Source organism: Thunnus thynnus, chromosome 2 (genome assembly GCF_963924715.1).
Source record: "Thunnus thynnus chromosome 2, fThuThy2.1, whole genome shotgun sequence".
NCBI classification, from domain to species: Eukaryota; Metazoa; Chordata; class Actinopteri; order Scombriformes; family Scombridae; genus Thunnus; species Thunnus thynnus.
In genome coordinates this window covers 18,756,815-18,771,259 of record NC_089518.1, presented here as the reverse complement: position 1 = coordinate 18,771,259, position 14,445 = coordinate 18,756,815, and the positions used below count along the sequence as shown (strand labels likewise).

General features: G+C 41.4%; 1 protein-coding gene across 1 annotated transcript in view; it reads right to left on the bottom strand.

The window, feature by feature from the left end:
• The window catches only part of si:dkey-40c11.2 (drebrin), a 30,961-nt gene extending 18,484 nt beyond the window's left edge, over positions 1-12,477 (bottom strand). The window contains exon 1 of the mRNA XM_067607887.1: positions 12,133-12,477. Within this exon, the coding sequence (XP_067463988.1) occupies positions 12,133-12,224 (92 nt within the window). The 5' untranslated portion in view covers positions 12,225-12,477. The remainder of the gene's footprint in view (positions 1-12,132) is intronic.
• Between the last annotated feature and the right edge of the window lie 1,968 nt (positions 12,478-14,445).

Below are 14,445 nucleotides of genomic sequence, written 5' to 3'. Positions count from 1 at the left end.
TCTTGGCTCAGAGCTGACCTGGGCTCCCAGTGCTATTTTTAGCCTGTCTCTCTGTCTACCTCTCTGTCTGTGTTGGAGTGGGGAGCTCAGAGACGTCCCCACAGCACACAGCGCTCATTTCCTGTCTCCAAACATGGGCAAAAGAAGTCCAGCCAGACTCAACTGCTGAAAAAGTCATTTTTCCCCCCTGGTCCAGCATGTTACTCATACAATGTCCATGCAGCAACCCCAGTGGTTCACACATTCCTCCATCCGTCTGGACTCCAGAGACATGTGGAGATATTGGGGGTTTATAGGTAGAAGTTGAAAAATGTGAGTAAGAGAGAGGAAGTGATGGAAACTGAGAGACTGATAGAAGAATGAAGCCAACGAAGAGGGTAGAGGAATGGAGCTAAAGTTGCCTGATTTGTAAAGGTACTGAGTGGTACTGTGCGCTCTAAGGTGAGGAATCACTGTAAATCTCATGACTGAAAAATGTGGAATAGTAAACCACAGACACGTTCCACACGCACTGTGGTAAAAGATAGGAAGCACACACACGTTGAAAACTTATGACAAAGTTAACTGTTGCGTGAGGTTTCATGTTGTCCTGGTAAAAAAAAAAAAAAACTACAAAATTTGGCCATAAACATGAAGGAATGAAGACCATCTTATTAATATCTTATTATCTTAATCCCCTGTACTTAAGACCGCAGTGACCCAAGCAGTGTTTTTCTATTTGGCCTCTCATCAAGTCATGAAACGTGGATGTGAAAAGGACGAAGACTGCTGTAGAGGGAAGGTGTTTATATGAACACCTCTCTGTGCTTATTAAACCGACCACCATAGAGCTGACCTAGATCCGCTGAGAAAAAGTATGACAGGTAAAAAAACAGAGACAAAGTTAGAAAGAGAGCATGAGGGACAGAGAAAGCGGTAGTGTCTCAGAGCGGAAAGTTGTAAGGGAAAGAGAGAAGTAAAAAGCATACAAACAGAGGAGAGTCATGGCCCTCAAACACATGGTTTGCTGTAGAGAATTCAGTCAGGTGCCCTGCAGAGAGTGGGCTGAAACCACAGTAATCCTGACAGGCCAAGCACCAGGGCCCCTTAATAAGAGCTGCTGAACAGGAGGGGATTGAAACACAGCACCAAAGGCTCCCGAGGGACAACTTAAAATGATATTAGTAAAGTAATATTCCTCAACTTGCCACAAATTAAATTGAAGAGAGAAAATGTAATCTACATTTGAATGTATTACTTATCGGAAAATATTGTTGATGTGCTTATGTCACGAGGCATAAAAACCAAAGATAATAGCTAAATGGATGTTTGTGGATCCCCGCAATGATGTGGGGTGAAGTCACATATGAACAAGCCAAACACCCTCAAGCAATACTGTGGTTTAAGGAATAAGGTGTAATATCCCTTTTCTGTCATTTCCACTGAAGACAATACTTGTGTGCCCCTCTCCCACTGAGATGGGATTCAAGCAAGGCCCCATGAGAAGGGCAGTGTATCACTAAGTCACTATTTTATTCCAGAATAATAAGTAAAAGCATGATTTTCATTATGAAACATACTATCAAACTTATTCACAATATAGTGTCTGGTCTATTCCACATGCATGAATGTGTAAAGTAAAGCTAGCTCAGGAAAAGTCCTTCCTTCTGGCAGGGCTCTACATGTGAGTTATGATGTGATGGTAATGCATAGCACAGAAACTTTGATCCAGTACCAGAACCATTTGAGGTCCCAATCAACATTTACATGAGCCAAACAAACTGTCAGTTGGACGCACAAACAAGGAATTTGGTTCATACAATGCTTCATGTCCATTAAGTCTAAAATTAGATTAAATATATTATAACAGTATCACTGGAGACTACAGGCTTACATTTTCTCAAAGTAAACACACTCTGGAATTTTCCATTCACTGTTATGATGAAAATTATAAAACATGAGGAAGAATGCATCTGTAAAGCCTATTATGCTTCAGTGACATTTCAACTCATGCTTAATCCAGAATCCTGCACTAATCTTACTGGCAGTGGCAACAAACAGAAACTTTGTTGAAAAGCTTTGACTGATGCTCTGACAATTCCAGTCAACACACAGCAGTAGGCTGCGGGATCAAACATGAGTCAGTATTATTTAATAGAATTCAAATGAAAAGCTCGTCCAATTTGAAGCTCTGCTATTGAGCTGATGTACTAATTGAGTAATAGGCAGTAGTGTCTGAAGCTATAGCATAACAGTGTCACACACAGTGTTTCGTATTGTCATTAATGTGAATGAGGAACAAAGCAACAAGATGCTGATAATCTTGTTTTCTTTGCAAAGTTTAACTATGGAATATCAATAATAATACTACAAAGAGAATGACTCTAGAGCAAACAAATTAATGCAAAAACCACTGCTTGCTTTGCATGCTTCGAATACTTTTGAAGACAGTCTTCCAGGATGTTGAGACATACTGGGGTCAAAATATGACCTCATGTCAGTTCTTGACTTTTGTGTCCTTTCCCATTTTTTGTCTATTTGACAGATTCTAAAAGCATGAGTTTCTAAATGCATTTTTGAGTAGGACAAGTAAAAGTAGCCATATACTTTGTTACCATGAAGATATTACTTTGCTCTCTTTATTTGTATTGATGGTGCAATACTCATAGTGACGATAAATTGTGTTTAACGCCCCTTTTCATGACAGCTGTGCAAATTTGAAGTATATATGACCCATAAGAGCACATGCTCAGATCCACCCAATGAGTAACACTGACTGATCCGTGTAATATTTGACTGGGTGGAGGACCAAGCAGACTCCTCTGGAGACTATTACAGACCACTAAAGCTATTTAGCCTGAAGAGAACAGTAAATAGAGGGGGAAATGACAGAGGTGATAGAGAACAAAATCATAAGAAAGAGCAGAATGCGTAGAAAAATTAAGTAAGAGCAAAAAACAAAACAACTGAGTGCATAAAATATCAGGCAGTGGGGGGTGAAGAAGTGAGGGGCAGAAGGAGAGAGTGGAATGCTGAAAGGAGGAGGAGGGGAGGGAAGAAAAATTCTGTTCTCAGCAAAACACGGAGCCAGAGAAGTTTAGAATATGACAAACTAAACAAATAAGTAATTAAATCACTGCCAAGGACCAGTGAGAGAAAACAGCCCTCTCTGTGCTGAGGCGGATGGAAAAGAGCGGGGGATAGACAAAGAGAGAAAGAGAAAGAGAGACAGAAAATATGCTTCTGTATGGCAGATGTCAATTCCAAATGTCCTCAAACAACAAACTTGCACCATCACAGACAAAACAGATCATTAACACTCAGACTGGGGATGACACAGTCTGGTGAGGTTGTGCATGTAGCATGCATACACGCATGGACAACAGTTGGTCTCGTGTTACAGCTGTGAGTTTATCCACAGACAACATTAGCCAGTCACTGTGTAAGCAGAGCTGCACATGTACTAATTCTCTCTGTGTAATATAATCCTAACAACCAAGAGAGGCAAGTGTACGTCTATGTCTAGGTGTGTGTGTCTGTCTCTCTCAGCATATTTTGTCTCAAGACAGAATATGAGAGCATTATTTATCACTGTATCATGGCATACAGCAGTACTTTTTAAACCCTGGATAGACTGAAACTTGGAACAGCTCAGTCGTACTGGTTTTAAAGAGATTCACAGAGACAGTATCCTTCCTTTCGAAGCTGTATGACATTTTTCAATCCAGCCAGAGGAAGCAGTCTAGACCTCCCCTGTTGTGTGTAACATACAGTATGTACAAGCTGATAACAAAGAGGATGCAGGTATGTTTACTCTCAAAGATACAATTCAGCTTGCTCTCAAACAAACTTGCAAACATGAGTGGACATTAAAAACAAATGTATAATAGTAGTAGATCACACCCAATTTATTTACTTTTAACAATTTACATTCTTGTACATTTACAGTAACATAGAAATGACAGATGTGCATGGCTATTATATTTTAAATATAAGTGCATCTCTTTATATCAGACTGCACATTGGCATTAGATAATGCAGCATTTTTTTATTATTTTATTCCCCTTTGAATAAAAAGATTATGTAGAACTGGCATTCTTTTGAGTGTGGAGGTGCCCCATGCGCACATGTTGTGCAGCAAAACAAACAAATATACTCAAACATGCAGCTAAAGTCAACTAAAGCCTTAACAGTTTGCACCAAGTCTCATGATAGTAAAAAACATAGCAGGACTTTGGGCTAAAACACAGGTGAAATCAGTGGATGATATGTACATGGAGTTCAGTGTCAAAAGGGTGAATGTTTAAAGAGTGATGAGGCACATGAAAAGAGTGCACCAGAGGGAGGGATATATTCAGGCTGGAGTTCACACTGGGGAAAACGATGAAAAACACCAGGGGATGCAGAGAGGTATAAATGGGCAGGCTAACAGGAGCACATTTTACACACAATGGGAAACAGCCAGAGTGCATGGAAGGTTTCCAAGGGGGCAGAAGAGTATGTGGTTATTGGGGGCAAGTGCCTTATGGAAGTATTACCGCAGAAATGGTGCAGGTCTCCATGGGGTAAATTGCTCTGACTCCTAAAAGGACCCTTGCGGGGAGGTTTATGGTTGAGAGGAGAGGAGAGGAGAGGACAGGAGAGGAGAGGAGAGGAGAGGAGAGAAGAGGAAAGGAGAGGGTGATCATAAACGCTCTAAAGTCGTGGTCTACTGGGATCCCTCAGGCATTTCCTGTATGTTGTCCCACACTGATACAGACACACAAAAATACCCTCCCTTCTCGATATCACAGTTTCTACAGGGTCATTAAAACAAGATGGCATCTTATCTCTAACCATTTCCTTCAGTTAAACAAAACTCTCCTAAGTATCACATGTCCACTTCTGCCTCATTTGACCTGTCTTCTCTGCATCCTCTCCTCTTAATGCTTTGATCTCCCTCTCATTCCTCTTCATTCATCCACCTGTCCTCTCATCTTTCCCTTTTCTCAGCTCTATCACTCCCCCTCCCAACTTCAATCATTTGCTGATTCTGCCTTTTAACAGCCTTTTATCTGGACCACCCTGCTGAACTTGTCTTCAGTCTCTGCATTTATTTCTCATTCCTATAACATGTTGTCCTTTTTCATCTCATTATTACAGTATATTTCTTACCAAGAGTGTTCTTGCCCATTCATTTGCAAGTCCTTCCCAGCCTCCCCAGTCCCTCTCCACTCATCTCCCCCATTTCATTCAGTCTCTCTTAACAAACAACCTAGCTTTCCCACCAGGGTCGTCAGGACAACGGAGCCCCCTGACTCTCCTCACCCACCCTCAACCTCAATCCCACCACTAGCAAGTGAACAAACAAGAGGTTAGAGTTCCCAGTCGAGACCCTGCATCCAGTGTGACTTTGCTGCAAGATGCTAACAATTAACTCTCAGAGTGTCATGATTACAACCATGAGGCTCCTTTGTGCTGATGGTAACTCAGCAAACACAGCTGATGTTACCTCAGAAAGGACAACTATGGGAAAGAGAGCAAAAGACGGCTGCATCCAAACTAGTTTGCATGTGCCAATGTGTGTATAAAATATGTATGAAAGTGTCAGTGCATGCGTCTGATGATTTCATAAGAGTGTAACTAGGAGAAAAATAACAATAAATATGTTGTCGCCTGTGAAAGGTTTTGTGGTAGTCAGGCACTGCTGGTGTTGTGCTTGGCACACTCACAAAGAGACGAGCTACAGCAACACAGAACATGATGAGACGTTTCAGCATGAACTTGGTTACTCCTTTCACAATATTCATTCTGGCTCTTTATTTTCAAGGCTCTGGCTTATTCAATGGCCTCGAAATAAAGATGCACAACTAACATAAACCAGAGTGAAGAGGTGGTCTTTGAAACATATCTCAAATTGTTTTTACAAAGTACAGCATTTTCATACATACTTGATTTATTTCTGACAATACTGCAAAGCAGCACACCTTGCATCACTCCTACAAGGTCTTCAAAGAAATGACCCCTTGAAACTTGGCCTGATTCTAAGACCATCTTCCCTGTGAGGTCATTCTTTAGCAATAAGACATCTTCCTTCTTCAGCACTGTGATCCAAACATGAGAACAGAGGTGGGTCATTCTTATATCTGCAATATGAGTTTCAGTGTATTAAAGTGCCAAATGCTTGGTTTCACAGATTATATCTTTGGAAAACTGCAGTAAAGACACTTGTAAACACATGTAGAAGAATCTGTGTGACATCATATCATTGCTAAGACATCCTATAAAAGTGCCTCAATTGTGCTAAGGACTTCACTCACACACACACACACACACACACACACACACCAAGCACTGTATTCATCTTCTTGCCAATGTTTGAAGAAACACTAAAATACGTATGTTTTTAGACAGCTATCTGACACACCCTTGGAAACAACTCTGTCTGCTACACTCAAGGCCCATTAGTTAGATTAAACAAGCAATTCACCTCAATCCAGCTTCTATTTTTTATAGTATTTGCATGAAAAATCCATCTGGTTCCACAAAGATACAGCCAGAATTTTCCAATTTTCCAAGTGCTTCAGCCTTTATCTTGAACTGCAAAGCGAAACAATAAAGTATGTGTTATGTCCACTGCTGTAGGCATAAAAAGGACAGATTTCCAGTGGAAACAATGTGCAGAGGGCATCTGGATTAAGGTCAGCTGCTCTGAGGCAGTTGCATGAACAAAAGGAGGATTTGATAGAAAGGTCAGGTGTGAGTACAATTGACAAAATACTTGAAGAGTTATTGTTTACTATAAAAACAATACAACATTTACTAAAAATGAAAACAGAGAGGCCACACTTGTTGCATACAATGTCTTTTTTTAAGGTAGTAGTTCATTTGTGTTGATAATCTTCAAGTTAAACTGCCTGTTTGGGAAACTGACACCATGAAGAATAACAGCACTGCAGTGCCACCAAGTCATGAAACATTAATTACCAACCTTTTGCATCTTCTATTGGGGCAATTACAACTCACACTTCAACACGGTGTCAATTTGTGGTCTTGCACCCAACAGTTTGGAACCCATACAAAGACATACGCACAATACACACACACACATACACATGCAGTATAACCTCAGGCAGTCATGTCTCATCATGCCTGAGACCTACTATTACCTTGCAGCTTCATCTTAGACCCGAGATGCATCTAAACAATGTTTAAGACAGTAGTAAGCAGTTGTTTAGTGATTACTGCTTGAAACATTCTCTAAGTTCATCTAAACACAGATACATATAACAGCCATTATAGCCATTATTGTCATCATCTTCCAACATGCCACCCACAGACTGGTTCACACAAGCAGCTTGGCAAGCTCAGGGTGCTCTTTTGCAGAAGGCACAACCTACAGCCCACAGTGTGCAAAATGTAAGGTAACTAAAGTAGTGGTGTGACAGTGAGAGAGACATATTCACATATTCATTCACATCATTTTACCCTAATGTCACACCCAAGGCACTTCAGTAGCCCATGCACTACTCTGGTCAGGTTAACGTAAGTCAGGTTAACTGCTCCTGTGTTTAGTCCAAGTGCCCATCTGGTTAGTTCTTACTGTAAGTGCTGCTTTGGTGTGTTCATAGGGTTAAAAATGAACACCAATCTTGAAAGCGAAAACATGCCCCTTTTTTTTTACCAGAGTCTGTGCATACCAATCATTTTTGAGATTCAAAAATGTTCTCAACTAATAAAGGAAGATGTAAACCTTCAAATTCAAAGTTATGTGAACACCTGAAATACATGTTGTTATAAGATTTTTATAGCAGCAATAGGGAGATAAACGCTTCCTGTCTATCTTTTCCTACTGCAGAATTCTTATTTTCCATGCCTCAACATCCTGCAAATACTTGCATGCTTCCTTGGAAATCATTGGAGATCTATTTCAAACAGACAGCTATTGCAAGGTATTGCACAGGAAGCAGAGATAGAGAGAAAAACAGAGGTTGAGAGAGATAGCAAGAGCGTGGACTGGGCATTGCTCCAGTATAACCGCCCTTTGACTTCTCATTTACGGTATACCGTTATTTATATTAGGGATCAATCAAACATGTCCTGTTATCATTCTGATAACAGACACTGACACTATGTGAGACTTCTGAAGCCTGAACCAGGCTGCTTGTTTTCATTATCTGGGACACCATAGTGAGATGATCAGAAGGATTTGTTTCAATGCAGAAAGTTAACTTGACCTAAAGAGATGAGGATTGCACAATAGCTCATGTGTCAACAGCTAGCATGTTGGGTCTCTTTTGACAGGTGGGTCTTTGTGGATAAATAAGGAACTGAAGAAAAAGCAGAACCTGTGTTCTTCTAAGTTCAGGCGCTTAGCAACTGCTTGATAAGAGCATGGAGATAATGGTTGTTTATCTTTATGAACAAGATAACTGTCTTGCCACGCTTAAATACATAATCTCCTTCTGGAGTCAGGAAATACAAGCAGAAGCAGTCAGGCATGTGCATCCACATACACTGGACACCATGCGTTTTGCCTTCCACCCTCCCATCTTCTACCCACACCCACAGGTGTACTCCATCTAGCCTGTAACTTTAGACACAGGAACACTTTAGGTCTCAGTTAATCATGCATGAGCCTATGGAAATTCTGGCAAGTAGCAGCAACACAAACACCCCAGGCCTATGCTGAAATAAAGGCTCCTCCATTTATCATCAACAGGAGAGTCCCCTCACAAGAGACCAGAGGAAAGTAGCGGATAGTGTGTTGCTTCTTAAATGAAAATGAGTAAGACTGATAAAAAAGTTCCACACAGACTGCCAAAATCAAAGAAATGATTAATGAAGATAAAAAGAAATTATCCAGATATTAATTAATTCAGCAGTTCTTGGATATTTGGTGAAAGACGTGTATCACTTTGCAGCTAATGAAAGAAATGAAATGAAATGAAACAGGAAATTCAACATGACTTCTCAAGAAATTCTTGCACTAACAAATCAATGAGGAACTGTTATACCTGGTAAATATCTGGGCCAGTAAAAGAAAACATCTTCAAACAGGATGCATGAGTTAATTCTATCATGTTACAAGCACAATGTCTGACAACAATATCTTTTTCTGACAATTTGGGAACATTTATACCATCTTAATATAATAATATAATCTGTAATGTATTCGAAACACATTTTACTGTACATAATGTTGTCTTTTTTTTTTGGAGATGCAGCTAACTTGAAACATGTAAATAAAATATGCAAATTAGATCTAGAACAAGCCTTTTAACTGGAAATGAAGGAAGATAAGATTGATTGATTGATCTTTAAAGACTCTATCTAAACTGAATCACTGCTATGACAATGAAATCAGATATTTACTTTGTGTGTCATTGCCTGACACATAAGCTCATGAAGAAGGTGTGTTTAGGCAGTTGCTAAAGTCACAAGGTCCCACAGATGCCTTGATACAGCCCACACCCATTTCTGATGAATAGAGGTCAAACTGCTCAACAGCTCAATTGAAATTCCCATCAGATACATTATGCAAGACTGGAACAACGCTGCAAACATTTTTCTAAACTGATTCCTCCCCCTGTTTTACATGTTTCGCTAAGCTGGTGCTGCAGTCTATTTGGCAGAAAGACACTTCTAGTATTACATGCTCCTTTGGAAAATGGCTCTTATTTACACTGACTCACTGGATGGGTTGAAAATGTGTAAAATGTGCAAAGAAAACCACTATCGGAGGAATTTTACTGAATAGTAAAAACACAAGACACATGAATGTTTTGAGTTTGAGCTAAAACTACATCCAATCTGTATCTGTCCTTTCAGACAAAATGCTAAAGTTCAAACTTCCATTAAGTTTGTGGAAGTGTCCTTACAATCAAATCATTTCTTTTGGTATAAATGGACAGAAACTATGGAAATAAATCATAATTATTTTTGCTATACAGACTTAGAAGTGTTTCCTCTTCACAGAATTACACACATCCTTGGGAGTTTGTGCCATACAAACACAAAACACGTGCAAACAGTGCAGATTTCCAGCCCACGACTGAGATGTTTTGTAGTCCATAGTGGTCTGGGAGACTAAGGAGAGACCTCCAAGGCTGTATGTTGAGCAGAGAGGTCTGAATGGAGGATGCATTGAAATTGCTCCTCTTTTCTTCAGAGCCTCACCACAAAGGGTCTGTTTCCCATTCAGGACACAAGGTCATTAGATAATACACACAGGGACCTCAAGGCCACACAGTGGGGGCGGGATCTTTCCACAAAACAATCCTCTTACCCCTCTCTCCTTGCAAACTTCTCAATGCCCCCGACTCACTTTAATAGTCTCTGTAGGATGCACATCCAGACACAAATATGTTCACACCCAAACTCACACGCACGCTCATAAAATCTCTTCCACACACACGTGGTGGGTGTCTCTCGCAGTGGTTTGACAGTGGGAATCATGACATCATCGTGTCCCCCTCCCACTTCCCTATTCAGTCCCAGCAGCCCTCTAAAGCAGGCTCAGTGAATGCTAGAGGATTTTGCTCTCCCACTTTCTTTTTCTCTTTTTCGTCTCTTGTAAGCACAAACATACACGTGTGTGTGGTGGATAGTTTGTGTGATTGTTTGACAGGCAGTGGGTTGGCAGGAACACAAACCAGATCTGTTTTTCACTGAGAGTTTGGGCAAATTCTCTCCAGTGAGAAATTGCTGGATCAGGGAAGTATCAGTGTGGAGGTGTTGGGACAAAATCTCCATAGTGATACTGAACATGGAAACTTTTAGAGATTTTTCCAAATGCAAGAAAGAAAGGAAACTGAGCATGTTCTGCCTGGATGAGGAAGTTCTTTCCACCCTATTCATGAAGATGTCAGATTTCAGCTTGTCAAGGTTAACTCATGGTGTTCTGAATGCTCATTTCCCCAAGTCTGCATATGGCATCATGGAAAGCCAAGGAGAAGGTAGGAAGAAAGGGGGCAAAGAGACCCAAAGGCAGAGAGAGATGAGAGGCAGAAAAAGATTAAACAAAGATAGACATAATCAGTCCTCTACTCACACATGAGCACACATGTGTTCTTGGGCCTTGGCCCACTTCTCTAAGCTATAACTTGTAATTTACAATACCTTTGGTCATTAAAGTGAGTGGAAATGTGGAAAGAGAGGGACAGCATGTCTAATTCTCCCCTTACTAGCTGAAAACAGCCAGTGAAAACACATTTATAGCTCGAGCTGAGAATACCACACACACAGTAAAAGAGAAGGAAAAAGTAAAGAAAGGGAATTACACATGCAGACAGAGTTGGAAGTTGGTATGTTTGGAAAAGATGGACGGGTCACCATAGTGACAGACCAGCAAAACCCTGTGACAAGACGACAGAATGAGCCAAGTGTCAGGTGGTCAAGTTACAGCACGACATGAACACACGTCACACAGCAGAATGTCTGGAAAATATGTAGTAAATAAATATAAATATTATATATACATAACCTTTATTTATTGTACATCTATTGTACACATCATAGTTGTTACTCAACATTTTACTTTGTACTATTTGATAGTCGAGTGAACGCTACTGTACTCATGCATGCGTGCTATCCTGTCTGTCAAATTCAAGAGCCTCTCCCTGAAAGACAACCCCTGTCAAAGATCAGCACATCAGCAGAAACCCGATCCTCAGCACAAAGAATGAAGCCTCAGAGCTCCGGAGGGAGAATAGCAAAGTCATGGAAGGAAAGGACCGGGTGAGGGCAGCGGGCCGCCAGCCAGGTGCTGCGCTCTGAGCCACACCAGCCGCCTGGCGTGCGTAATGGACGACCATCCACACCTCACATCAGCTCACCGAGAGGATAAAGGAGCCAATACATCTCTGTGCCACTTAAAACAGCCTGTGCGTGTTTGTCACTGCTGAACTTGTAAATAGAGTCCAGGTTGCGTGCTACCCCTGTGCTGGCCAGCTCTGTGTGCCTCTTACTGGATTAATTGAAATCAAGCGTCTATTACGCAACAGCCACTGTGGTCGTAAGCAAACTGCCATGGCCCATTCAGTAAAACAACATGAAACTTTCATGGAAGTTTCTGATTCGATTTGTCTTCGTGGTTCTCATTTTAAAAACGCACAATTATAATGTTGACATGAATCTGTTATGAGAATTTTGTTCAAGAGCACTATGTGTTACCAGTTAGTGGAGGACCGGGTGTTGAGGATGTCCTCTTTGGCCGTGAGCAGCGACAGGCTGTAGGTATCAAGGTTGACCGTTTGCATGCTCATGATGGCAAAGGTTTCCAGACCACTCCCGCAGCTTCTCTCTTCACTGGTCCCCACGGTTTTCGGGGTCGGACTATCTGCTTGAAACAGCCACAGCGGAATAATGAGGGTCGTTCACGGCCGAGAAAACAGCAGTAAAGGTACGTAGGTTCATGCAATGTGGGCTTAAGTTCCAAATGGGAGCGATCTGTGCAGGCGCTGCGCACACACAGCGTGGAGGAGACTGCTGCGACTGCACACTGGTCTTTGTGCAGCGGGGTAGAATAAGTTTTCACCAAAAAGCCCCACCTCCCGTTGAGAGAGTGGAAAGCATAATGACTTCACTAGCTGGGTCACTTGGAAGAAAAGTCTTCAGCCTGCAACGCAGCCACTCATAAAAATATGTCTCATGCATCCACTTTATCCTGGTATTCACTTTTTAACCTTTGTCTTTGATAGGACAACTTCCCTGCAATTCAATTGCCCAACAGTGTGACCAAAAGCCACTTTGTTGTGCTAAAGCAAAGCAGAGTAGTGGTGGTATTGCACCACATCACGAATATTTACATAATTCTGCAAGCAAATGGAACAGTCCAATAAAATTATTTATTTTCCAATAAGTTGCACAATAAGTTATTACTTTTCAATAATTCAAACCAAACTATTTTTGGATACGCTTCAGATGGAAAGAAATCCAGAATAAGAAATGATGTGGTTGATGTGGTTTAGAGTGGCTACAGGGGCAGTGTGGCAGCTTTGGATCTGTCAGTCTCTCTTTGTCTCGTTTTGTCTTTGAATCGGCCCCCACTGGCCCTTGGCAGACTCCAGAGAAGCCATTTACAGTGCAGGCAAACTCTGAAGGAGCCTAAGAAGGACTAATTTCATGGGAACTGAGTCTGAAACAGGCTGCACATAAAAAAGAACAGGGGAGGCTGTTTCAGTGTTTAAGAACAGCTGGGGGTCTGCTCAGTGGCTGCCCAACAGTGACACACACACACAAACACTGACATGCATTGATGCACACGCTCACACGTGCACCCATGCACCCACTGGCACACATACTCAAGACAAACTCTCTCCAGACATTTATGCACACATACACACACATACAATGGTATTTGACTGTAGGTCAGTGGCATGGGGGTTTAAGATCTTGGATTATGGGAACGTTCCTGAGCTCTGTAATTTACTTAACAGCCATTCTTAGATAATCCACGACAGATGTAGAGGATAAAAGTCACAGGTTTTTATTTTCTGATGTGTCAGACTCGGGCTGGATTTCACCTAATGAAATTTCATTTCAGATAACTATTCATCAACAGTTAATACTCCGTGCCATGCTTTTCACCACGAAGATTTGATCTGGAAATAGTTCACAGTGGCTAAGTAATCCTCTGGTGAATATTGGATTGACACACTCACCAGATGCGATCACTCAGGAAAATACCCACTTCCTTTAAAGGGAAAGAGTTTCTGTCTTCGCCTTTGTATTCCTCTTTCTCTTCAGATTCTTTGGGTACATTTTTCACACAGGATTCCAACTACTTTTCTTGTGATGCCAGTGTCAGGGAAATACTTGATAGGCCTACTGAAAGTTGTGCTAAAAATTAGCATTAGTTGTGTAAGAAAGCATGCAGCACATACAGACTCTGCTGTTTTGGCCAAAGCTTGCATGCCAGAAGGACAGGGGGCATGACATCTCCATGCCGCTATTATTCTTACAACTTCCTGCTATTAGAGGCTCTCCTGCCCTTCCAGACTCTTAGCCCTTCACTGTGGATGTGAACGCAATGCTGTTATGCTCCACTTCAGAGGACTTTGGCATTTCCTCTGCTGGGGTGCGGTGGCAGCTGTTGTTGGAGATGGGGTCTAAATGTGGGAATGATTGTATGTCCACTGGGAATTTGGACATATGTGTGTGTGTGTGTGTGTGTGTGTGTGTGTGTGTGTGTGTGTGTACTAGTGGGGATTTACTCCTCATTTGCTGAAACTCTTTCTCTAATTGTCACAGGCTTTTTTGTTCAACATCCTGCTTCCCTGATATAGCCTAAACTAACAAGAGTGTTGGTGACAGAGTGCTGAGAGGTCCAGTCACACGTGACATCCTCTCATAGCCTCTCAGAGCACTATTAAGTCTCATCAGTCATAGATCACTCTGTGATTTTTATCAAGTCCTTGTACATCTGGCTGTTCTACCATCTAATGGCATGTAGCATTCAATAACATGCAAATCATAATCTCCCTC